Source organism: Chionomys nivalis, chromosome 15 (assembly GCF_950005125.1).
Source record: "Chionomys nivalis chromosome 15, mChiNiv1.1, whole genome shotgun sequence".
NCBI classification, from domain to species: Eukaryota; Metazoa; Chordata; class Mammalia; order Rodentia; family Cricetidae; genus Chionomys; species Chionomys nivalis.
This window is the reverse complement of record NC_080100.1, coordinates 27,222,230-27,249,654: the sequence shown is the minus strand read 5'-3', so window position 1 is coordinate 27,249,654 and position 27,425 is coordinate 27,222,230. Positions and strand designations below refer to the sequence as shown.

General features: G+C 41.2%; 1 protein-coding gene across 1 annotated transcript in view; it reads left to right on the top strand.

Moving 5' to 3' along the window:
* The window catches only part of Oxct1 (3-oxoacid CoA-transferase 1), a 111,916-nt gene that overhangs the window by 16,773 nt on the left and 67,718 nt on the right, over positions 1-27,425 (top strand). Inside the window, exons 4-7 of the mRNA XM_057789948.1 lie at positions 4,282-4,417; positions 6,808-6,957; positions 9,815-9,921; positions 12,544-12,604. Of these exons, the coding sequence (XP_057645931.1) occupies positions 4,282-4,417; positions 6,808-6,957; positions 9,815-9,921; positions 12,544-12,604 (454 nt within the window). The remainder of the gene's footprint in view (positions 1-4,281; positions 4,418-6,807; positions 6,958-9,814; positions 9,922-12,543; positions 12,605-27,425) is intronic.

Below are 27,425 nucleotides of genomic sequence, written 5' to 3'. Positions count from 1 at the left end.
GAGTAGAGCAGGATCCTGTTCTGCTTCCATGTTTTATGTGGTTCTCTTTGGCTGCCATGCTCAAGGCGCACTGTAGGGACAGAAGCAGACAAGGGTCCTCCTGTGCCCAGTGCCCAGGTAATGATGGTGCAGGACAGAGGAGGGAGTGAGGAATGGCTTGGTTCTTAAACAGGTTGTGGGGTCAGGATGTCTTGATAGGCTTGGTAGGGAGGGGTTAAGTATTGAGCAGAGTTTTGCATTCCCTAGGTTTGTTCTGCCCATCTCTAAGGAGGGAGCGGCTCTCAGGCATGCCAGGGCAGGCTGAAAGAGAAGCTAAGCTTGGAGGAGAATTGATAACCTGACGTGGGACCTGGGCCTTAGGGGCAGTGAAAGTGAGGGAAAAGAGAAGGAGGAGGAGGAAGGAGAAAGAAAACAGGAGGGAAGGGAAGACGGAAAGCATTTCTTTCTAGAAAGCCGGCATCTTTGGTAATCGGGAGACCTCTAGTGGACAAGTGTGTTATTAACCTTTAAGGCCGTTTCCTCTTTCACTTAAAGTAGTTTTCAAAGTAGGATACCATCTGGGCAGTAGTTGACTTACTGTGTTCCAGACTTAGCTGAAGACTAGATAGATGAGAAGCCTCAGACTTGCGGACTTCCCTCTGTGTCTGAAGCTAGGTGAAGTTGACCTCGTGTGTGAACTCACTGACAGATTTTATTAGAGCCCATTAAAGGGAAACTGCTCCACGTGGGAAAAGTACATGTTTACTAGCCTTTAATTTTCTTTTGGAAGAAAGATACTGTCTTAGTCAGGGTTTCTGTTGCTCTGAAGAGACACGATCAGCACCGTAACTCTTATATAGGAGTTTAATTGAGGTGGCAGCTTACAGTTTCAGAGGATTAGTCCATTACCGTCATGGTGGGACATGGAGGTGCCGGCAGACATGGTGCTGGAGCTGATAGTACAGGCAACAGGAAGTAGACTGAGTGCCACACTGAGTGAAGCTTGAGCGAAGGAGACTTCAAAGTCTGCCCCATAGTGACACGCTTCCTCCAACAAGGCCACAGCTTCTTCAACAAAACCTCCTAATAGCGCCACTCCATTTTCCTTCAAACCACCACAGATACTAAATATAAATGACATAGATACTCGTATGCCTCTGGTGGGTAAGAAGCAAAGATTATTGAATAATAGACAGTTTTTTTGTTATCTATATACCTTGAGGGATACGGTGTGCAGGATGCCATGGGAAGGGGAGGTGAGAGGCTTTGAATTAGGAGGGAACCATGTGAGCTGGAATGAGCACTGATAAGGTTGGGAACAGAGAGTGGTTTGTCACACAGGCTACCATACTTAACACCTTTGCTTGTCAAAACATGTGGGATGTCTCTAGTGGCTCTTAGATCCATTTCCCCCAGCTCACTCTTCTGTTAGGTTCCACTGTGAAAGCTGAAATTGTGCAGGGTTTGTGTCTGCATCAGGGTAACACGTCTTATGATGCACCATCTCCCCAGTGCTCTAGATTTACCCTCTCTTCTCTATTCCTGTGGTCTCCACCTGAGTTCAGATGCTCACCATTGTTGGACTGTGTCAAGCCTTTTAATTCACACCCCCCCTTCCTGAGTTCATTATCTAGCCTGTTACCTGTCAGCTGAAGCATCTCCTGTCCTTCAGGGTGAAGTCCTTCAAGGCAGATCACGATCAGGTCCTCCTCCTACTTCTGCCTCCAGTGCACAGCCCATTTGCTCTGAGGAGGATACCTCAGGATCTCCATTTCTTAGTGTGTTTTCCAGCTCTGTTTTTCTTTTGCTTTCATCTACTTTTCGCCTTCTGTATTACACTCTCCCTTCACCTAGACTCTCTCTTCCCTCTTTCTTTGTCAACAGGCGGATCCTTAATCTTCTGTGTTCTCATCACATATTATACAGACACCACTTAGCACATCTTGCTGTGCTAATTACAGGCTCACACTTATTTCCTCTAACCTCTCAGAACTACACAGGGCCCAGGGCCAGGCCTTCTCAAGGCTCTAACCCCAGAAGCTGACATTCTGTCTCCGGGGTAGAGTAAGCATTTGGCGGTATGGGATTGTTGGATGAATGAATTGGGCAGACAACACAAGATGTGTGTGGGAGGAGCCATCAGAACACGCAAGTGATTGGCAGGGAGGAAACAAAAGATCCTATATATAGGAGGATTTCAGGGCCTTTCTTATTGGAGTTTTATCTTTTAAAACATTATTGATACGTAATATTAGAGTGGTGTAGAAAACTGACCATACACAGATGTACAGATAGGATTTTATAAGCTGCACAGCCATGTAGCCAACACCCCTGCAAAGACATGGGACAGGGTCAGGTCTCCTGAAAGATCCCTTCACAATGGCTCCGGTTACTACTCTTTTCTCCCTACCCTGATCTACAGTACGGGTACTTTGGATCTCATTCAGCAGTCCCATCAAAGTCTGAAGCTCTTGTAACTTCTGTGTAGAGCTTCTTTCATTCAACATTCAGTCTGAGATTTGTCCATGGTGGCTAGTGGTTGTCCAGCAAGCAGTCTCATTGCTGTATCTTATTGTCTGGATAAACTATAACTTATCTGTTCTGTGGATGGGCATTTGAGAAGCTTTCATTTTTTGTCATAATGGGTAATGCTATTGATGAGTATATTATATATGTCTTTTAGTGAGCATTAAATATGAATTCTTGTTTGGTGAAGACCCAAGAGTGAATTGCTGACTCAGCACCTGGATTTTTTTCAGTGTTAATAGAGCATGCTAATGGCTTTGTTATTTTTTCCCTCCTTAAAGCGATTAGTATACATTCGTCTTAGCACACAAAAAAATTCTGGTGTTTTATGTCCTTGCCTACTGACTCGGTTTTTCCTTTTAATATAATTATTCCTTTGTGTTTATTGTGTTGTCTCATTATGATCTTCTAAAACTATTTTGTCCTTAAAAGTAGTTTTATAAGCCAGGTGGTAGTGGTGGCACACGTCTTTAATCCCAGCACTTGGGAGGCAGAGGCAGGCGGAACTCTGTGAGTTCAAGCCCAGCCTGGTCTACAGAACAAGTTCTAGGTCAGCCAGGGCTACACAGAGAAACTCTGTCTCAAAAACAGCAACAACATAACAACAACAACAACAACAAAATAGTTTTATAAAGCCAAGCCTGTATCCTATCACTTGGAAAGCTGAGGCAGGAGGATCTTGAGTTCCAGGCCAACTTAGATTACGCAGTGAGACTGTTCCAGACAGATAAATCAACCTACAAACAAAGTTTATTGTTTCTCTCTAGTTGGGTAAAGAGCTTCCAAAACCTTTGAGCAGGGAGAGATAAGCTGATGGAAAAGGGACAAGCTTTCATTCAGTAGTTAACCTATGAATTGTGTTAAAAATGCAGCTGCATTTTTCTATGAAAATATGATAGAAACAAAGAAGAAATGCATACACGTGGAGATTTTTAATCTAGAAAAAGTCAATAGTGCTTGCATCATTTCTAAGAATAAACTGAGTCCTCATTTTAAATTATTAAACCATATATGTATGTATTGTAACTAATAAAGGATTCATTTTGCTGCCTGAAGTCCTTTCGTTTGAGGGGATTAAGGACATTCAAGTATACAAATATCGTTAAGGAAAATGTCTGTGATACAGGAAAAAAATGCTCTTAGAATTATGTATAACTTGGGTTCCTAGTTCAATGAATGTGCTCATCTTTGTCTTAATACAGGAATGGTCCCTTCTGTTTGAATACAGAGAGCCTCTGTACTGGAGTGTTTGGGGATGCTTCAAAGCACAAAGCATAGAGCAGGAGCCAGGCCACCACGCTTAGCATCTATCCCAAGATCACCTTGCAGTAGTAAAGAGAACAAAAAATGTGTGGACTGGAATTGTAGGCTGAACATGGGCTGGAGCTTCATTAGCTATGTCCCTTAGTCTCTGAGAGCTTGGGGGATTTGAGATAGATCTCCCTGTGTAGCCCTGGCTGACCTGAACCTCACTACATAGACCAGGCTGGCCTCAAGCCCAAAGCTCCCCCAGCCTCTGCCTTCCGAATGCTGGGATTCATGCCAGCCTTTTAAGCTTTCCTATTTCTGCCTGTAAAACAAGAAAAGACAAGCCACTTTCTGAGTTCTTGGAGTGGTGAGGGATAGAAGGAAAATGTGAACAGAATTCTTTAGAAGAGATTGTTTTCCCTCCAAATTATTGAAGTTTCACGTCTTTGAAAAACAAAACAAAAACAAAAAGTGTGCTAACAGTATTCTGTAGGTGGGCTCATGATTACCAGCTCCCTTTTTCTTTAGGGTCGACAACTTTGGCCTGGGCCTTTTACTTCGATCCAAGCAGATAAAACGCATGATCTCGTCGTACGTGGGAGAAAATGCAGAATTTGAGCGACAGTACTTATCGGGCGAGTTAGAAGTGGAGCTGACCCCTCAGGTGAGGAAATGCCTCTGCTTTTGTTTCACAGTGCCAGTCAGTGCCAGTTTATAGAAAAGTTCCTTTCTTCCTTCTTAAAGCTTTGTTGTTGTTCCAGACAGAGAGATGCTATTTCATCAAACCAAGGGAACTTGTCTTTGGGTTGCTCCTGTTGATTCTAGATGACTACTTCCTGTGACTATGGAAGATTAGGTATCGCTAAGTAGAAAATATTCACGCTGCTGGATAAAATTTTTAATATGATGCTACAGTGTATGTTGTGTCAGAAGCAAACAAAAGGACTTACAAAAATGGGATTGTCTTAAAAGCCAGTTTTAATGAATCTCAGTGCTGGAGATTTCTGAGTGGTCAAATCTTGCTGACTCAAGTCAGAAGAGTGAAGTCTGTTGGAGGGTGAAACTGTTTCATGGTGGAAGTGCTTGAGCTCGGAGCCTGAGGATTTAGGGGGACTGATGAATGTACAGCCATTTGTACAGTTCGTGCGGCAAGTCTGTACCTGGTTTCCACTTCTCCTAATCCATCCAAGGCTGCTCTCGAAGCCCTTTGGGCAAAGCAAGGCTCTACACACCCAGAGTATCGGTGCTCCGCTTTGACACACTCTGCCTTCGCTCTGCAACTGAGCGCCCCATTCTGCCCCAAGGTAATGTTGCTTCAGAACTTTGCCAAGTTGATAAGGATGGAATGCAGCCAAATCTTAGAAAAGAAAATGATCAGGTACGTGCTAGTCTAGAGAAGGCATGCATCGGGGACTGTTCTCTGTGACAGCGGCTCCACTGCGTCTCAGTCCCACCCGGTTACCCACAGCACAGGCATCTCTGCCTGTTCAAGGGCTGCGCTGGGTTTGATATGACTCAGCTTTCATTTCAAGTTTTGTGAATGAACAAATATATACATTTCTAGTTTCCTTGGGTTTCTATAAAAATCAACAAGCTAAAAATCCCTCCATAGATCGAGTAGCTCACACCACGGAAACTCATTTCTCACAGTTAAAACAGCTGGAAAGTCCAAGATCAGGAGACAGCCAATCCAGTTTCCTAGGGAGTCTTTTCCTGCCTTCTGGTGGCTGATGTCTTGCTTTGTCCTCTGGGGCACTCGGATGAGCAAAGTGAGCTTCTTGGTGTCTTTTCTTATAACAACAACGATCCTCCTAGAGCAGGGCCTATATTTAAGGGTTATTTCCATCTAAGTATCCCCTTCTACCCCTGTTACATTGAAGGTTAGTGTTTCAACTTCAATACTTTAAGGGACACACAGTCCAGACCATCCCATGCAACCTTTGCATTGTTAGTTAAGGCACTGTATCATCGAGGCTGTGTAGTTATTGAACATGAGTCTTTTCTTTTATGCATTATCTCTATTTTGTCAGAGGCCACATACATGGGGAGGAACTTTTTTAATACTTAAAATAAAAGAAGTTAGTGTTTCTTTCCTCAGCCAAGTGGCACACCTTTTCTCTCGCATCTTCCTCTGCAGCTTGATGGGAGGACACTGCTGAAGTGGCAGGGACTGGCACTCCTTTTGGGTAGGCAGGTGTTCCCAAAGGACGCTTGTCTTCATCAATATTCTCCATTTAGGTTTTTGGCCATTGGGCAGAGAAGAGTGTTTGGGAAGGGTGAGCAAAAATTTTTTAAAATGAGGGGTGTTATTATGATTCTTTTAAAAAAGATTTATTTATTTATTATGTACACACTGTTCTGTCTGCATGTATGCCTGCAGGACAGAAGAGGGCACCAGATCTCATTACAGATGGTTACGAGCCACCTTGTGGTTGCTGGGAATTGAACTCAGGACCTCTGGAAGAGCAGTAGGTGCTCTTAACTTCTAAGCCATCTCTTCAGCCCTATGATTGTTTTAATGGTTAGCATAGTATTTGTTATGTAACTCATGCTGACCTCAAACTCATGGCACTCTTCTTGTCTTAGCCTCCCAGATGTTAAAATTATAAAAATTTTTCACCCTGTGTGGCATACCTATTGCTCTTAATGATAAAATTATTTAATTTACACTTACACATATTACATGGTAAAACAAAATTTAACATTTAAAAATATATGAATAGCTACATTTACGTAATTAAATTTTAAATTTGATTTCAAAACATTAAAGTAGACATTTGTAGAATATGATGTCAAGAGACCAGTGGGTGTAGAGTCTAGAAACTGATGGCACGACTAGGCAAATGAACAGTTATATCTGAATGTGGGTCAAGAATGGAATGATTATTGTCTTTAATTGATGCGTTAGCGTGGAGTTTTCCAAGCACATACATTGATACACACTTTGGAGGTGGTGAGCCTCTCAAAGACGGGAATTACTTCTAACAGTGTCTGTATTCCCAGTCCCAGCTGCACTTTGTGAACTTTTCACAGATATTGGTTGCTTATTCGTAGGGCACGCTTGCAGAGAGGATCCGTGCCGGCGGAGCCGGAGTCCCTGCCTTCTACACCAGCACAGGATATGGGACCCTGGTACAAGAAGGAGGATCACCCATAAAATACAACAAAGATGGCAGCGTTGCCATTGCCAGCAAGCCACGAGAGGTAAGATACTCCTCACCCACGTGACTCTAAGAGACCACTTTCCTCGGGAGATTCTGTGAGGACTCATCTACTTCTCTGTTCCTGAAATACAAGGTCTGGATATTAGCCACACCTGTTGACAATAACCTTGAGACAACAGAACTCTGCTCTAAATCTAGGTGGAACCCTTGAGGTGGAAACGGACAATAACCTTGTAGAAATAGAAGTTCCAACTCTCAGCCGGGCGGTGGTGGCGTACGCCTTTAATCCCAGCACTTGGGAGGCAGAGGCAGGCGGATCTCTGTGAGTTCGAGACCAGCCTGGTCTACAAGAGCTAGTTCCAGGACAGGCTCCAAAACCACAGAGAAACCCTGTCTCGAAAAAACAAAAAACAAAAAAAACAAACAAACAAAAAAAGAAGTTCCAACTCTCCGACCTTTGCTCAGGGTGGAATGGCAGCAGCTTTCAGCAGTTAAAACTCTGACCTTCAGACAAGGTGGAAACAGGCTCACATTTTTGGGCCTCCAAAGTGCATGAATCTAGTACCTTTGTAATTTTCTGTAAAATTCAATCTCTCTCTGATCTCTCTGTCTCTCCCTCCATCCCTGCCTCCCCAATCTCTATCCTCTGGCTCTGGTTTGTCTATTGTCTCTTCACATAGCCTAGAGTTCCCTCAGTATGATAAGAAGTTAATAGAGAATTTGAGTATGAGTGTGATATGTTCTAAGTTACATCTTATAAAGATCAGTCTGACCGTGGTCGGTAAGTTTTATGGTTTTGTAGGGGCCCACGTTAGAGAGTGGGTGGCCATGCATTGATCCTGGTGGGAACAGGCATTGGCTGAGATGAGGTGCTAAAGTGGAGTTTGTGCAAACGGGTTAGAATCAGGTCAGATGTTGGTGATGGAGCCACAGCATATGACATAGAAGACAAGAACCAAGATTGCTCTTATTGTGATGGGTAAGGCACGGGGCAAGCAGAGAGCTCTGTCTGTTGGGGAAGAGATGTCCTTAAGTTCAGGAGTCTCAAGAGGAAGTGCTTGGTGACTCTGGTAGGAAATACAGGATAGGAGGCATGATATGTGGGCATCCAAACCCTTAGGACTAGACACACAGTCCCCGACCACTTTGCAAGCAGAGGGTCCTCTTTAACACTTAATAGACAGGCAGAAGAAGCACCACAGTGGAAAGTGAGAAGGAAGGCCCAGAGGAAACCCAGGGGAGCCTGGTGATTTGAAAGATAAAAGAGGGAGCAGTTGGGCCAAAGGAAGGCTAAGGACTAGAGTTAAACAATAGTGTGCAGAAATGGAGATCCTTGGCGAAATCTGATGGGAATGAATTCCAGAAGATCCTAAAGACGAAGCAGAGGCCACCGGCACCATTTGCAGCGAGCACAGGAGTAATCTTGGTAACGCTGTTGCTTCCCTCTTTGAGGTTTAAGACAGGTAACACTAGAAAACATATTTAAAAAATACTTGCGTTTTCTACGCCTCAGCCATCATCCCTGGTGGGTTTTCTGTTTGCTTTCTTTTGGGAAAGCTTTGTTCGGGAATTTTTGATGCTCTGTAGGCCAAGCTTCTCTTGATCTTCCCGCAGTCCTCTTGCCTCTGCCTCTAGTGCTGGGATTACAGGCATGTGCCACTACTTGCCTCGTCATTGATGTTCACGGTGATGACTTTTGAAAGACTCAAGCCTTTAAAATAACTTTGCATGTTGTTGCGCAACTAATCTTATATAATTTCATAGTGGTATAGTCTTCATCAGCAGTTTTCCTAGCTCATGTCTTCTAGTAAGAAACAGGGCTGTCTTTGGAGAAGCTTTCCTTTAAGAAATGCTCTGTTTGAAACTCTGTAAAAGTAAGGTTGGAACGTTGCTCAATGACAGAGAACATGATAATGTATATGAGACCTCAAGGTCAAGTCTCAGCATCTCCTCCCCGACAAAGCAAAGCAGAAAGTAACAGAACCCCACCTTTGTGTTGGAAACGCATCCAGTCCATTGTCCACTAGAGGGCGCAGTGGGAATGCAGTTTGAATTCGGCTTTCACAGGGCTGCAGTTGTGTGGGAGGAATCCAGCCCTCAATGGGATTGTTTCAATTCTGTTTAATTCCCAGAGGCGAATCTCCAAGGGGAAAAGAAAGGAAGAGCATACTGGCAAAGGAGAGTTTTGTTTTGTGCTGTCTCCCAAAAGACCGTAAACGTTTAAAACAAATTCAAAAGCATTGTGTTGTATCAGTAATGACTGAAGATGTGCAATAAGTTAAAACCAACTTTTATAAAAGCAAAAGAAGCAAGAAGTTACTATGAGTAAAGGCAAAAAACATACAGAAATCTTGTGTGAAGAAAATCTACGAAGATGTCAATAGAAGGAAGCCCACATCATGCCCACTCAAATGGGAAAATGCCAGTTCTTTTCACATTAATTTACTTTTTCTGTGATCATCGACTATCTCAACAGTAATTAAAGATCACAGATTAATGAGAAGCAATAGAGAAGCCATTTCGTGTGATGCACACATTTTTATTTGGGGAGAGGGATAGAAAGAAAGAGGGGCTGTATTCTATGTCCCCAATGTCACCAAGACACACAGTCAAATGGATATTGACACACTTTACCGCTTAGACTTGTAGGGGTTTTAGTTCCTCAGATGTACTAAACTTGCACTTGTTGTGGGACTTGTGCACAGCATTCTCTTCCTGAAGCCTCCCTGGGCTGTTCTGGGAAAGCCTTATGCTACTGATGTAGTCTCTTGAGGTCCCTCCTCCTGAGAAAGCCTCCCTCTCTGGGCTCCTAGTGTGTGCCTGTTCAGAGCACAGCACATAGCATGGTTGTGTGAGTCCTGCCCAAATGTCTGACCGCGAGTCTTGTTTCCCCGCAGGTGAGGGAGTTTAATGGGCAGCACTTCATTCTGGAGGAAGCAATCACAGGAGACTTTGCTTTGGTGAAGGCCTGGAAAGCGGACCGGGCAGGAAACGTGATTTTCAGGTACTGTGGTAGCTAAAAAACAAAACAAAACACCTCACCTCCTGTCTTGGGTAAAAAGGAAGTTATACCTCAAGTGGAGTGAGTGCCTGCCTTGGGCCCTGTGGTGCATCCTTAGCATTTAAACAAAGCTAATGTAATGGGTGTCAACAGCTCCGTGCTTTCTAAGCTATGGTAGCACAAATGAATGCCGCAGTGAGTTGCTTTCTGACCAGTTTTAAGTGGCTTAGAGTCATTCATGCACACCCGTGTATGCACTTGGGTCCCAGCGGCCCTGATGATATGCTGTATTTGTACTTGTCTGTTCCTGTTGACCGGATGGCTCGCTAAGTAATTAGATCCAGGGCCGGGATGGAACTGAGTTGACAGAGTGCTTGCCTCATGCCTATGGTATTACATTCCCAGCACGTGCAACGGAAGTTCAAAGTCATTCTCACTCCATAGGGAGTTTGAGGCTAGCTTGGGATCTGTGAGACCCCATTAAAATGAAATGGGCTAGTGGATGGGGGTGTGGAGAGAATGGGGGTGGGGTGGGAACCTGGATTGGTATTTTTAAAAAATCTAATAAGTTAAAAAAAGAAATGGATTTATGTACTCTTGTACACAGGTACATATAATTGTTTTTTTCTATCTATATTTTCATTGCAAAGAGTAGTTATTTTCTTGGCAAACATGACAGCAGCCAACGTGTATTTTTTTTTTTTTGGTTTTAATATTGCTGTTTTTATACAGTGTCTTGAAAATGTCAAAATTGCTCTGATATTTTGGGGGAAACTGGTAATAACAGTTTAGGTAAGTTCCTTTCCTGTGGGGCCAATGTCTCCCGGGAAAGCCTTCTAAAGGTTCCTTCCATCTGAAGAGCTAATTGTCTTCACAAATGCTGAGCTCTTCCTGTTTGCATTTTCTGGGTAGCCACAGGCCTCCGTGCTTTTCCTGTCTTTCGATGAACCTCTGCATATTACGCTCTCAGTAATGATAAGTGTTTAATGCCTTGGATTTGTAGGTTAGATAGTTGTGTTTTGGAAGTTGGGCCACTTTGGCTATATATGAGAGGTGAGCGACATGACCTGTTCGGTCCCACCCACTGAGAGTGTGGGGCCGATCTATTGGGAGCTCACCAAGGCCAGCTGGACTGTGACTGAAAAAGCATGGGATAAAACCAGACTCTCTGAACATGGCGGACAATGAGAGCTGACGAGAGGCCAAGGACAATGGCACGGGGTTTTGATCCTACTTCATGTTCTGGTTTTGTGGGAGCCTAGACAGTTTGGATGTTCATCTTCCTAGACCTGGATGGAGGGGGGAGGACCTTGGACTTTCCACAGGACAGGGAACCCTGACTGCTCTTGGGACTGGAGAGGGAGGAGAAGAGGAGTGGGGGGAGGGGGAGAGGGGTGGGAGGAGGGGGAGGGAAATGGGAGGTGGGGAGGAAGTGGAAAAATTTTTTTTTCAATAAAAAAAATGTTAAATAATCCTAAAATATTAAATAAAAATTAAATTAAAAAAAAGAAATCATTTTCTTCCTCATCATTTTGTTATTTGCTGCTTTAATGAAGGATTCTTTTAAAAAGTATTAGTCTTAACAAATGTAGTTTGGCCTCAATCACAGTCAGATTCTCTGCCATACTGCATTTTTTAAAATTTATTTCTGAAGGAATTAACGTGATATTAACGTTCTGATTTCCTGAGTTGTAGGCTTTTGACATGCAGCTAAATTTGGAAATCCCAGGCAAACTAACTCGCTGCCTGCGTTCTCTGACCATCGGTGTGATGTTTGTAAAGCTCTGATGCCCTGTAAATAAAAAGAATGAAGTATTATAGCAAATATCAGTTACTTCAAGTATTTGTAGAATTTCTTCCCATGCTCTGATGCCTGCCTGTGGTTTCTGAAGACTTTACTTGGGCCTGTAAGCTCCGACCGTGCGTAGGTGCTAATGGTCACTTAGTGGTGGCCCAATGAAAGCTTTCAGCCTAGTGGTCAAGCAGTCTAGACTCTCAGAATACAAATATCACTTGTAGTCACTAGGACAGCTGGTCCATACATCACACATTGTTCTCCGGAGTGATTGTTAAGTGGACTCACAGTGCCTGTGAGTGTTCATATACTCTCAGCTAGTGGAAACTTCTTATTTAGTAGGAAAGACAGTACCCTCTCCTGTGAAGCATTTGGTCCTCTATCCCTTTCTCTTTGCCTTTGTGGTAATGCAGTGGAACCCCAGGACCTGGTGCACACCGAGGAAGTGCTTCATACCCATGCTGCACCCCTAACTCTTTCTACTTTTTAAAAGTTTCTCAGTGGAATATTTAACTATGGCAGCCAAGTTTAATCTCGGTTAAAAGATTAGGAGATTTTAATTTCAGATATCTGCAAATACCCATTTTATTTTTCTGTGTAAAAGCTATTGATTGAACATGAAAAATAGCCTTTCCTTACACCTACTCTGAAAGCCATATAAATGGGATGAAATGGCCACGAGAGCTTTTAAGTTTCAAGGTGGTTGGAAGTCATGCACTCTCAGGTGCACAGATTCTTGGCAGCAACTCTTTCAGTCTGCATTTTCAAGTTGAAAGAGAGGAGTCCGTCTTTGATCTTTCTCCCTCCTCTCTCCTCCTTGTCTGATATAGGAAGAGCGCAAGAAACTTCAATTTGCCCATGTGCAAAGCTGCCGGAACCACGGTGGTGGAGGTAAGAAAAGAGGCTTGTGAGTTCATGCTGTGAAGTTTTCATTTCATCTTGTTTTATTTTTGGCGTTAGTTTTCAGGGGGACAAACAAGGAGAGTTATTTTGTTTTGTCTTAGATATGGAGAGATTCTCTTTATATAATTTAGATATGTTAGCAGCTTTCTGGTCAGCTGTGCTCACTGGAATGATGTGTTGTCTTTGGAAATACACTTGGCTTATAAAAGTCATTTGGTCTTTGAACAAAATAAGATGAAAATCTAAGATGCATGATAGACTGTCATGTCATACTGCTGAATGACAAGAAATTGTCTGAGAAATACATTGAGAAATAATTTCTGCTGCATTACAAATATCATGGAAATATTTATAACAAGGTAGGTACAATATCACTTAGTTATATGATCTTATGGGACCACCGTGTTCCACATGTAGTCAGTCATATGTGGTGCACGACTGTGCATGGCATTCTGGTAAAGTAGGAAGTCACACCACTTGGATTGATTGGCTTACTGAGTTTGATGATTGGAATTCTTTAACACGGAGTGCTGTACAAATAGCTACTGTAATAGGTTCACTCAGAGCAGCTGAATCTAGGCATTGACTAACATCATTAGGCATCGTAGCATTTGAAAGAGGCTTGGACCATTGCAGAGACATTTTAGACTTAAGGATTTGGGATAGCAATAGTTGCTTATACCATTTTGGGGTATACATATGTGAACTCCAAAGGAGACTTCAAAATGATTCTCAGCGTGGCTTTGAGATTCATCTTGAACCAACTCTTAATAGGAGTTTGGCATAGTCTTCCTTAGGGAGGACTTTGTGGGAACCTAATTTGGGACGTGGAAATGTGAATATATGTTCCTAATTTTCCACCTGATGGTCATGTTGTGTGACATCTATTATGTGACACTTGGAATCCACAGTTGGCCAAGGTGTTACTTCACGGTGACACTTCAGGAACGCTTTCTCAGAGAAAGTGAAGCACAGTGTTTCCCCAAGTGATGGGGGATGTGTCATTTTCCTTCCTGTTTTATTTTTCAGTGGTTTTGCTATATTGTGTGCCTTTAAAAACAGATCATGTGGCCCTTGTGTGTGTATCTTATTGAATCATCTTAATGACAAGACTGTGGTATGCATCTGTAGTATCAGTGAAGTTAGACTTTTTCATACTCTGACAAAACACCATGACCAAAAGCAACTTGAGGATGACAGAGGGCTTATTTTATCTCGTAGCTTATAGCCCGTCACCCAGGGAAGTCAGGACAGGAACTCGAGACAGAAACCCAGAGGAAGGAACTGAAACACAGGCCATGGAGGGATAGTATTTACTGGCTTCCTCTCCCTATGGTTTGCTCAGCTTGTTTCCTTATACAACTCAGGACCACTTGTCCAAGATGGGCCCTCAATGAATCATTAATGATGTTAAATACTCCACAGATTTGCCCAAGATTCCCTTTTTAGGTCCTGGAGATAAGAACATTGACTGCCCTTCCAGAGAACCAGGGTTTAAGTCTCAGGAGCCACATGATGACACACAATGGTCTGTAATTCCACTTCTAGGTTATCTAACGCCTTCTTCTTGCTTCCAGGTACTAAGAATGTATATGGTACACACACATATAGGCATAGCCACCCATATGCTTGAAATAATTATAATACTTTTTAAAAAAGACTTTTTTCCTAGATATGGGTTTTCGCCTAGGTTTGTGTCAAGTTGATAGAAACCAGCCAGCACAAACACAGCGAATAGCTTAACGCTAGGTTTCCCTCGCCTCTATACATCTACAAGAAACTGGCACTATCTTGGGTAGAATTCTCTTTTAATTTTTATCCTATTATAATCTGATTCTTTTCAGCAACACATATTTCTTACAGGAGCAAAAATGAACTTTTTGGTGTCCAAGAGACAGTGTAGATAGCACGAGAGGGTCCCTTTGGTTGTAAGGAGAGAGAAAGTTACTGAACTGCTGCAGCAGTTCAGTATTGAGCAGGTTGTTTCCAGGTTCTGCCTATGACAAACAAAGCTGCTATGAACATAGTTGAGCACATGTCCTTGTGGCATGACTGACCATCCTTTGGATATATTCCCCAAACTGGTATTCCTGGGTCTTGAGGAAGGTTGTTTCCAAATTTTCTGAGAAATCGCCATACTGATACTCAAAGGGGCTGTACCAGCTGGCATTCCCACCAGCAAGGCAGGAGTGCTCCCTTTCCCCCACAACCTCTCCAGCATAAGTTGTCATCAGTGGTTTTGAATTTGGCCATTCTTACAGGTGTAAGATGGAATCTCAGAGTTGTTTTGATTTGCATTTCTCTGATGGCTAAGGATGTTGAGCATTTCCTTAAGTGTCTTTCAGCCATTTTAGATTCTTCTGTTGAGAGTTCTCTGTTTAGGTCTGTACCCCATTTTTTTGTTTTATTTGTTCTTTTGATAACCAATTACTTGAGTTCTTTGTATATTTTAGAGATCAGTCCATTGTCTGATGTGGGTTAGTGAAGATCTTTTCCCATTTAGCAGGCTGCCAGAACAAGCCATCTTTGAACACATGACCTTCCTGCTTCCATCTACCAAGTGTTTGCGTTCTGTAAATTGTGACCAACACATGTTGTTCAATTATATAACAGTTCATTTACGATAAACGTTTTATACAAAAAAAAACCAACATGTGTATAAAAAAGAAGAGAAAATCAAATCGCCTTTGATATTAATTATTTCTACCATGTATAAATAACAGTGTTGCATTTGGGGATATGTTTTCTCTTTCTGTTGCGTTCTGTATATACTTACGCTATATAAAAACAAAGGGACGTACAGTGATGTGTGACTATCATCACACGTACCTTTCTGAAAGGGGGCAGCCATTTGCGTATTTCCCTGTGAAGCTGTAGCCCCATCACTCTGGCTGTGTTTGCCTGCCCCTGTGAAAGAACTGGGTGATTATTTGAGAGAAACAGTAGAAGTGGGTACATATGTTGGCACACAAGCCAGAGAGAGGTTTCTCTTTTTAGCCCAGACTGTTATTTCTGGACTTTCTCTGAGTGGGCGAAGTCTTCACAGGTTGATGAGTAAAAGCAGCCCGGAGCGACTCCTGGGTGTTGCACTGTGTGTGTGATGAGAGCAGCGGGGGCTGTCTAGTCTCCCAGGCGGGCTCTGTTGGCCCTGTCTCTGGAGGACTCTTGTCAGCCTCCCAGCCCCCCATGACACCTTCTCCCTGTCTCCTGTGTGCATAGCATGCTTACCATAAATCCGGGGAGAGCCGAGAGGGCTTCACTTCGAAGACAATGCAACCCGCATGCTCCTGTTGTCACAAAGGGTCGTCTGACTCAGCCACGGAAGGCTGCCGGTGCTGCCTGTGCCTGAAATAACCTGGCTGTTTCTGGTCTTTATTTTATTTCACTTTTCTGTTTTTGGGGTGTGTATGTGTGTCACTATGAGTAGCCTGTGTTCTGTGTGTATTTGTGTGCCTGTGTGTGTGTATGTGTGTGTGTGTCAGTGTCATTGGCTTGTGCTGTGTGTGTGTTCGTGCATGTGTGTGTGTCATTACCATTGGGCTGTGCTGAGGTTGATTTTATAAAACAAAGATTTGCACGATCCCCTTCCAACTATTTTGATTAATTTTGAGTTTTAGTTTCAATAACTATATTCATTTTCATAACTTAAATTCTTTTCTATTACCTAGTATTTATATTATGATATATTGACATAACTGAATATGAAAAAAACATTTGCATAACAAGATAATAGATATTATATTGCACACAAATATAGATAAGCCACCTGCTTGGCATACAAAAATTGAAGATTTATGAGTTATCTATTTGAAGATAAGAGCCTACTCCTTCCCTTTAACCACTGTCATGATAACTACGTGTTTTTAACCCCCCCCCTTTTAAAATCTGTGTCATAAGGAGATGTAAAAATCTGTTTTACAAAATGAAAACACAAAGTTTCTTTTGTTACATCTGCAAGAGCAAAGCTTTGGAAACCGTGACTTCATGTTCTGTATCAGTGACAGGCAAAGTCATCTCTTTTTAGGAGGTTGACTTGAGGACTTGAGGCAAAGATTAGGGGGACATCTGCCATCCACCATGTGTTGTACCTAGGTAGGGAGTACAAAAAGGTGAAGATTGCAGTGTAAACATTGTAAGGTAAAGCTTAAGATGTGTATTTTTAGTAAGGGCTCTGAACATAAGTGACTAAGCAGAGGGAGTAATGAACCCTCCTGCGCCTAAAACAGCTGCAGTAACTGTCCATCATCCTTCCTGCCCCATCCTATGTTACCCATTTTACCTTGAAACAAGTGCTAGTGATGTCTTAACACAAGTTCTCTGATGCACAGAAGTCCTGGCGCTGCTGGCACTTCTCAGGGAACGAGATATATATATATATATATATATATATATATATATATATATATATATATATATAGAGAGAGAGAGAGAGAGAGAGAGAGTGAGTTCCCTACCCTCGGGGAACCTTCATTCTGATCCAGATGGTCAGTAGGTAGAGTAAGTGAGATGGAGCGCATATAATATAATAATGTTAAATACTAATGAGAAAAGGGGTATGAAACGTAAGGAAAGAAACAGAATTCGTAATCAATGTGTTTAGTGGAAAGCCTTGTTGTGATGGTCTTTTAGCAAACAACTCAAGAAAACGAGGAAGTTAGATTTTCAGTTAATGGAGGGGCAGCTTCTGTGGGGCATGGGAGAAGTCGCATGCACAGAGCTGTGGGGAGGGCAAGTGCCCTGTGCCACCCCCATTCTGGAAGTTGGTCCTCATTATGACAATACTAAGAACCGATGGAACCTTTAAGATTTGGGGATTAGTGGAAAGCAGATTAGGTAATGGGGCATTTCCCTTAAGAGGGATTAACAGGAGTTTTATGGAGTGAATTAGTCTCTAGAATGTGGATTGCTCAAGGCTGCCATCTTGCTTTCTCTCTATGTTCATTGAGTTTGGGAACCCTCAGCAGAGGCTGTAGTGATGGGGCTACCTGGTCTTGACTTCCAGTCTCTAAAATGCTGAATGGACACATTACTTTTGTCTGTAATGGACACAGACCAGTCCTTTGCTGTAATAACAGACAGCAGAATAATACTTCATCCTGACAGTGAGACCAAGATGAGGAAGGATGTGATTTCAAGACAGGAGCATCTTGGGGTGTGTGTGTGTGTCAGTGTGAGTAGCCTGTACTCTGTGTGTATATGTGTGCCTGTGTGTGCATATATATGTGTCAGTGTCATTGACTTGTGCTGTATGTGTGTGTGTTGTGTGTGTGTTGGTAATTTAGGTGTTGTAACTTCTTGCTCCATTTAGGGAACTTGATGTTATTGTCTTAACAGAAGCGAGCAAACTGGTTCATGTTTCTCTTTCTGATAGAATGTGGGAACATGGTGGCTTTTAACCAGGTGGCTTAATGACTTGAGTGGATGGTGTGGATTTGTGATCTTCATGGAGCACACCAATTCACGCCTCAGTGTTTGAAGACTGACCATGTTCCTGCCTGTTCTAGAAAAAATGGAAATGCCTCAGGGGCAAACATAATTCCTTTCCTCTTAATTTTCTTTTATTTATTTATTTTTAATTTTATGCGTATCAATGCTTTGCCTGTATGTCTACTTATCTGTTTACTACTTGTGTGCCTGGCACCGTGTGAGGTCAAAGAGGAATCTGGTCCCCTGGAACTGGAGTTATAGATGGCTGTAAGCTGCCATGTAGGTGCTGGGCTTTGAACCCATGTCCTCTAGAAGAGGAGTCCTTATTCTTGACTGCTGAGCTATCTCCCCATCTAGCTTTTATTTGAGATCTAGAGATTACTAAGATCTTGATGCAGGATTACAAAAGCAGTGAGATTCAGTCTGTGGACCATAAAAGGGCAAAAATGGCGTAAACAGAATGACAATAGCAAAATAAAGCTGCTCTCCCCATAGGGCAAATGCTTTTAACTATGTTGAGGAATTTTTCTAGATAGATCCAGGTTCAAATATTCATGCGACACACAGGCAATAATTGCTCATACCTGTGCAGAAGTCATGCACACAAACATCTCTGACTGGCATGTGGAGACACAGTATTTGTGAGAACTTGGCTGAAATGCCAAACTTGACGTTCAGTGTGTGAATGCCCTTCAGTACACTTTAAGCATTAACCCAGTAGAGCTCCCTGTCTCAGTTAGTCAGTGAGAACAACGAGGCTGATGAAGAACCAGCCTACCCTACCACATAGTGGTGCACAGTTGTAATTTTAGCACTCAAGAGGCGCTCGTAGGACAGTTGCAAGTTTGGGGCCAGACTGAGCAACACAATGAGTTCGGGGCTAGCCTGGATGACACAGTAAGATCCTGTGTCAATAACAAATGAAAGGGAAAAAAAGCAAAGAACTGAAATAATATATCCTGATATCTTGGACCCATCTGTTTGGGCCTGGCAGTGTTGAACAAACACAAAGAGGAAAGCCGAAGAGAGATGTTTGCTATGACAAGAGGAGGGAAAAGAATCTTTCTGTCATTCAACCATGAGAACCTTCGACCTGAGAAAGAATGTCACTGACATCTTGTTTCTTTTGGCATTGATGTGGGAATGGTGGAAATCATGCATATAGTTTATTTTGCTTTTAGGCCCATTAAATTATATAATGTCTTCAACTCACATTTATTTTCTTCATAATCTTTCAGTTATTTATGCTTTATTTTCATTTTCCTTTATGAAACCTCTCTAGAAGAAGTATCTATAAATTCTGTGCTTCAAGTTTGGCCAGGTTTAAAATGCTTTGACAGAAAGTCTGCTAATATCCAACATAATTGCACTAAATGACCTGTTTTAGGGTATTGAAGTATTTAAAGACTGTTCATTTCCTTGAATTCTCATGACATATTGGCTTGGTTTAAAAAAAATGGAGACTAATGGAGATGTATTTAATGAAGACATATTCTACTTATCTAATGGTAAAATAACCTCAATAAAAATTGCTATAACATTAATAAATGTAGAATATAGACTTGGTGAATGATTGCTAGTTCCTTCTTTCCCTTTCTTTCCTTTCTTTCTTTCCTTTCTTTCCTTTCTTTCTTTCTTTCTTTCTTTCTTTCTTTCTTTCTTTCTTTTTTTGGTTTTTCGAACAGGGTTTCTCTGTAGCTCTGGGGACTTTCCTGGAACTCACTCTGTAGACCAGGCTGGCCTCAAAGTCACAGATATCCGCCTGTCTCTGCCTCTTGAGTGTTGGGATTAATTCTTTTCTCTTTTCGTGACTTGTAGATTACTAAATATAAGTCTTAACCTCATGACCACTTGCATGGAGAACAGCATACTAAAAATGAGATTCATTGATGATAAAGATATGTTAAATAAAGTGCTAATCTTGACATTTTATTTCTTGTTGCTTGGTAACAATGCAGCAACTTTGAGAGAGTTCCATTATCTCTGGCACAATGGACATGGTTGCATTGTGAGGTAGAAACACCCATTATAGCAAGTGATTTGTGTGCCATTATTCTCATAAGAGTTTAGTTCAGCTTCTTTTTGTTAGTTCAGAGTTCCTGAAAGACAAAGTCATTTTAATAATATATTGTTTTTTGATGGATTGGTGACGTTATTTTAGCTATTTTCAGCTTTTTACTTTGTAACTATTTATAATTTTCTAGGCTTTACAAATTTCTCTTTTAGGGACTTGTACATATAAATCTAGGTATTTCAATGTTATTAATAAAATATGCTTTTTCATTGGTTTTTAACAAGTATCTTTTGTCTTTGACCATGTGGAGAAGGAGGGCAGAATTCTTTGTCTTATGAGCAATGGTCAGGATGTAGCCCTTACCCCTCTCTAGTATGCACTGTTCCTATTTTAGTAACCACTTCAGGAGATCAGAAGAACAAAGCTTGTCGAGTCGTGGTTTGTTTTAAAGGAATGGCTGAATCATATTGTGTATAGCTATACTTTTCTCTGTGCTATTTTCTATGTGGTGTAATTATTATGATTTAAAACAAACTTATATAACCTGTGGCCTATTTTTGTACTACCTAAGATCCTAAAATGCTTCTTCAGTTTTAGAGGGTTATTTGAGAAAGAGGAAGAAATCTACATGTCCATGGTAATGGCGTGTAGCTCACAGGTGATTACAAAAGGCATTATTAACTGTCAGCAAGAAAATGTTTGAAGACTCTTGCTTATAGCTTAGTGTTCATTTTACAATCTGAATATATTAAACATCAGCTAGTCTTATGCCTTTCAAAGCCAATGAACTCAAATAGAATTGAGAAAAGACAATGATAGCCAGATTGAAGAGAAACTAGTATGTGATTAGCTGCAGGATTTGTAGGCTTATTTTGGGCCACTCCTCAGGAGATGATGGTTACATACATTCAGTACTTTGCTTATCCAGCTGTGGTTGTCACAGTCTATATCCTTGATACCTCTTTCATTAAATGTGACTTAACTGAGATAAAATTAGATGCCGACAGATCCATTCTCCTAGAAGTATCTTTTTTTTTTTTTTTTTTTGACTGACTTCATATTTGTAGGCCTGTTCTTGCACACAGATGGACAGTCATGAGATCAGCAACCCTGGGGTTTGGGCTGAGAACTTTTCCCCCTTGACAGGGTTCACAGGAGACTGCAGTGACTGATGGTCACAACATTTTTCGGGAACCGTGTCAACCATTCAGGATTGGCATCTTCTTGCGTGCCTGTGGTTTTCAAAGGCCCCCAAGGGCAAGTCTTCACCTGACAGCCTAGTCAGAGGGAAGAGAGGTGGATGGTGTAGTGAGACTTTGGACTGTGGTTTTCAAACTGACATTTGGACACTCATTTTTCTTTTAGTTAGAAACATGCCTGTAAAATTTATTTGGGTATTCCCCCATATTTGTGGGCATAAGAAAGCCCCTCATTAGGAAGTTAACCAGGGGATAGTAGCACGTTTTTCTCTTAAATAATAGAAAACTCTTGGACCAATTCTGTTGATAAAAATCAGCTAGTTTATAGTAGATTCACCTAGTTCCTCATTTTTGTCATAGAATGCATTCACATTTTTAATTGTTTTTGAGAATTTCAAACACAGTTGACCACAGCCTCACGTTTTTCAAGATGCCAGAAACAAACAGTCCTCATAAAGACATCCTAGATTTGGCTTGATGTTTCTGGCATCTTGAAGATCGTGAGGCTGTGGTCAACTGTGTGCCGTGGTTTAGAACATTTATATCTTGTTTGGGATGAAATTGGAGGATTATTCTTTGCTAAAACTTGCTCTTTCTGAATATAAACCTTGATTTTTGAGAAAAAGTAACATCTGTTATCTGTTTCGGGGCAAGAGCACCAAATGCATGAAGTCCTCATAAACCCACTAATGTCTTATGTTCAACTGTGGGACTCAACCCACATACACATCATAGGGACCAAAGATTCAGAACTAATTATTTCCTTGGGATGGAACCCATTGTTGCAGATAGCTGTTACCTGCAGGGAAGCAGTTTCACCCTCTCTGCCTCCTTGTTAAAGCCTTCCTTGTTGGATTTTCACAGACCCATGACACAGTATTTTGTTTTGTTTTTTAACGAGATAGTCAAATATTTGGGAGAAATAGTGAAAGATTAGAAACCAAGAATGATGATTAACTGTTAGAATGTAATGGTTTCCTGCTCTGTGGTTCCTTCCATAAAGAAACCAAGGCCCAAAGTGGGCACTCTGTAGATCCCTCTCAAATTCAGCTTTTGAACGTCAATGATCACATGGTAACTTAGCCCATTCTAGATCCAGACCACATAAGAAAGAGATGGAAATATGAAGAACTCCTAACTTATTTGTGTTTTCTGTGAAAATGAACTGGTTCATCTAAGAGGCTGCTTTAGTTACCTAAATACATGGGGAAAGTTTGCTTTGCATTATGAAAATATCCTGTTTGGTTTATAATTGGACTTTAAATTTTGGAAAAGTTTTGCTAGCCCAAGCAAAAGCTAGGGAAGAAATATTCACCATTATCAAATTCATAGGAATATACAGGTTATCTAAAAAGCTGCAGGAATAATCTGTTTAAAAGACTTTGAAAAGCCGGGCGGTGGTGGCGCACGCCTTTAATACCAGCACTTGGGAGGCAGAGGCAGGCGGATCTCTGTGAGTTCGAGGCTAGCCTGGTCTATAAGAGCTAGTTCTGGGAAAGGAACCAAAGCTACAGAGAAACCTTGTCTCGAAAAACCAAAAAAAAAAAGACTTTGAAAATTTTGGGTTTAATGCAAATTTCTCTCAACTTAGAAGTGATGAAACTCATTCATTTTGAGAACTGGGTTTTCAGAAGTTGAATTAAAGTCTTTCAGAGTAAAGGAAGCATTAAATAGAAACCTCAATGGAATAATATAATCTCAGACATTACTACACAAAGAAATATTTTGGTGCTTTTTAAATAGAGTTTTACATTTTTAAATTTTTATTTATTTGCTGTTTAAGACAGGGTCTCTCTCCTGGCTGTCCTGGAACTCACTATGTTGATCAGGCTGGTCTCAAACTCACAGAGATCTTCCTGATTCTGTCTCCTGAGTGCAGGGATTAAAGCCATGTGTCACCATGTCTGGCCAGGGGTTTAAAATATTTTAACCTTCATTTTTATTTTATGTGTATGGGTGTTTTGTCTTCATGTATGTCTGTGCATCACATGCATTCATTGCCTACAGAGGCCAGAAGAATACATCCAATCCCCAGGAACTGAGTTAGAGACATTTGTGAGCTGTCATATGGGCGCTGGGCTATTGAGCCTAGGTTGTCTGGAAGAACAGCATCCTTAACTGCTAAGCCATCATTCCAACCCATTTATAGGGTTTAAAAATGATTTTATTGAGAATTTCATACATGCATCTGTGTGTTTTGATCAAAAGTATCCTCCAATTCCTCTGCTTCAATTCCTTTCCTGGCTGCCCTGCCACGTTTCCCTCCCAACATCATGTAATCTGTTTTTAAATTCACCGAGTCCACTTAGTGCTGCCAGTATGTGCACGGGTATAGGGATACCTACTAGGAATCAGGTAGTTTCTTGGCCCACATCACTGAAGAAAATTGATTCTTTGTCCCCCAGAAGCTATCACAAGCCAAAAGATTCCCAGCTAGGAGTAGGACATTTTGAGCCCCCTCCATCCATGTTGGAATTCTGGCTGGCTTGGTCTTGCACAGGTCTCAGACATGTGGTCACAGCCAATGTGAATTCATGTGTGCAGCAGCCTTGCCAGGTCTAGCAAGTATTGTTTTATTGTGAGCATCCGTTCCTTCTGCCCTGCAGCCTTCCCACAATTCTCCCTTAATGATCTCCGAGCCTGGGGGAGAAGGCTGTACCACAGTGGATCCTGCTACAGTTTCTTATTCTCTCAGAGCTGACCAGTTCAAGGTTTATGTATTACTCACCATCCATTGCAAAAAGAAGCTTTTCTGATGGGAGTTGAAAGATGCACTTGTGGGAATAGAAATAAGAACTTGGGGAATGGTTTATTGCTATGATCATTTGGCAGAATAATAGATTAGGTTCTCCCCTAGGGTTCATGGCCTAGCCAGCCACGTTTTTTTTTTTTTTTTTTTTTTTTTGCCAGTTAACTGTACCAGACATGAATTTCATATTGTGGAGCATCTCTCAAATCAAAGAAGAAACTAGATGATTACTCCTATAATATTTATTATTACACCAGTGGGCTTATCTTCTCAGTCCATGTTATTGTAGCATGCAGAGAGTGAGACCACTGGTTCCTTTTTTCCTGGTTGGTGTGTACGTAGCATGTTTGAACACCGTGAAAGCTAGCTAGTAGGGATGAAGCTGCCAGGTCATTGTCAGTTTGTTTTCTTCATGTCTTGTGACTTAAGTCTATGTTGTCTATAGCAATAGGGCCTTGTCATCAAGCTCTGGAGAGATGAAAGGCAATGATAATAGCCTACACAGTTTTGGGGTGGGGAACCTATTGGATCTCATTGACTAACAACGTACTGATGTTTTTCTGTCACAGTGATTTTGACATCTAAATGTTTGTACTCAAAGGTGCTTATTTTTCTTCTTTTTCGTTCATATTTTTCATGTGCAAGGTAACATTTTATGTAAAAATTGATGGAGACTGGGTTTTTAAAGGAGGTAAAATAATGGAGTGGGATTTTTTTCATTATGAAAGTTATCTTCGTAGCACAGGAAGGTCAGTAAAGCTCTAAGTATCCTGTATTCAGCTAACATGCATTCTGCTCTGCACCGTGGGGTAGACACCGTAAGTGAGGAATTTTCAACAGTGGCAATAGCTAGTTATAGCCTAATAACAATAAACGTAACAATGGCAAACACAGCACCAGCAAGGCCGTTTATACCGTGCACTTTAGCACAGAGTCCTTGAAGTCACTTTGTTTTTTTTTTTTTTTTTTTTTTTTTTTGGTTTTTCGAGACAGGGTTTCTCTGTGGTTTTGGAGCCTGTCCTGGAACTAGCTCTTGTAGACCAGGCTGGTCTCGAACTCACAGACATCCGCCTGCCTCTGCCTCCCAAGTGCTGGGATTAAAGGCGTGCGCCACCACCACCCGGCTTGAAGTCACTTTTTAAAACAACCTGCTGAGGTACATATTATAAACTCTTGTTTTATAGAAGGAAGAAATGGGGATAAGGAAAAGCTTTAAAGTAAAAGAATATAAGTCAGGGAGAGGGAGTGCTCACACTTATACACGCTTTTGTATTTTGTATTTTTTTCTTTCTGTTTTCTTTTGCTTTCTTCCAAAGCTTCTTTAATCACAAGCAGAGGATGGCAAGTGTGTTTTCTGGCAAAGATTTTACCTCATTACACTTTTTAGTTTTAATACTTTTGTATCATTTGTTGTAAGAAGGTTTCTGTTTTGCCCGGTCCCACAATAACACACAGAAACTATATTATTTGCAATGCTGTTTGGCCAATAGATTAAGCATATTTCTGGACAACTCATATCTTAAGTTAATCCATCTCCATTAATTTGTGTATCACCACAAGGCTGTGGCTTGCCGGGTAAAGTTCCAATGTCTGTCTTTGGAACTACATGGCTTCTCTTGACTCAAACTTCTTTTTTCCCAGCATTCAGTTTAGTTTCCTCCGCCTACCTATATTCTGCCCTGTGCAGGCCTAAGACAGTTTCTTTATTAACCAATGATATTCACAGCATACAGAGGGGAATCCCACATCAATCATTTTCTTTCTTATTAGCAGAGTCGTAGAACTTTTCCTAACTGAATTTTTTTCAGTTAATTAAATGCACCTTCAGGATAATGTTGAAACTGTCATAAACACAAAATTAAAAGTCACCCAGTTATGTTAACTTTTAAAATATATAAAATAATATCATCTCCTAAAAACTGTGAGATGAAAGCCTTTTTGCTTAGAAAACTAGATTTTTCCCTTACATGAAAAATAAGGTTTATAACATTTAAATAGTAGTTTACATTCAAGATTGAAGTTTCAGCAATCTGTGTAGCAACTTTTCATTATGATTAATCTTTATAAAAACAAGCACTTCTACTTTGGGGTCTAGCATCCCAAGAAGTTGGAAGAGAACATTCACCATAATCACTAAAAGAAATAGTTGATAAAAGAACAACCAACAATTCACCGTGATTCCTTTAGAGAGTTGAATTCACAGGACAAACCACTGCTCTCAAATGAGGAGACAGACAGTACCAGAGTCCTGAACAGAAGCCTCCCTTAAAACCATCCTTGGGATCAGAGAAGCTGAACTGCAGTGATGTTGGAGGGTCATGTCAACAAGTCAAGAGCTACCAACACCAGGGTGGCCCATTCTTAGAAGAGACCATACATTTTTTGAGTTTGAACTCTTGGGTCCCTCCTTGTGTTTCTGTGAAGAGAAGGAAAAGTAACTATTTTAATATATATCCATTATTCTGTTCATAACCAAGTCTGTGTTCTCTTACAGGTCAGGGTGGGAAGAAGTGTATACATTCTGTTTTAAAGGCATTTCTGTCTGTAAAAGAGACATATTCACTGTCTTAGACCACAGACCATGACAACAGAAGATAGGACTGACCTGTAAACTTGACGTTAGTAATTGGATGGTGTGCTGGATAGTTTTATGTCAACTTGACACAAGTTAAAGTGATCTGAGAAGAGGGACACTCAAGAAAATGCCTCCATATGATTGAGTTGTAGGCAGGCCTATGATTGATGGGGGAGGGCCTGGCTCATTGTGGGTGGTGCCATCCCTGGGCTGGTGATCCTGGGTTCTTTAAGAAAGCAGGCTGAGCATACGACATGGTAATGGTAGCTCTTGCTATTGGATCAGTAGCTCTTCTGGGCTGAGAGTTTGGGATACTAATCCTACAGGAGCCCTCTTCATGTTTTGGTCCTACTGTTGTAAATGTTCAAATATGGTGGAAGTTAGGGTAGCATCCTAGTTGTTTTTTACAATTTCTCATGACTCAAAGGTCTAAAAACATTAATTGAGGATGGAATAGAATTAGTGTGGAGAATATACTGCCTGAAGCCAAGGAACCTTAGGGGACAGTAGGTCATCAGTGTTTTGGCTGAATTTTGTTAATTCCCCTTTAGACACATCATTTTCTTTAATAAAATTAATACTTATGTATATATATTTCAACATATAAAGCACTAAATCCGTTTTGCAGTCTCCACAATCTTCCCCAAAGAAAGATATACTGTTACAGTAAAATATATATTAACAAATTTTTATTTAATTTTCATATTTACTATTTTTTCTGATGTTTTTAATTAACCCTCTCTTCCGTTGTGTGTATGTGTGTGTATACGTTTTAAAAAGTTCTGACAAATATATGCTGCTAATTCTTATCTGTAGAAGCAATACCCTCGGTGACATGTAAAAGT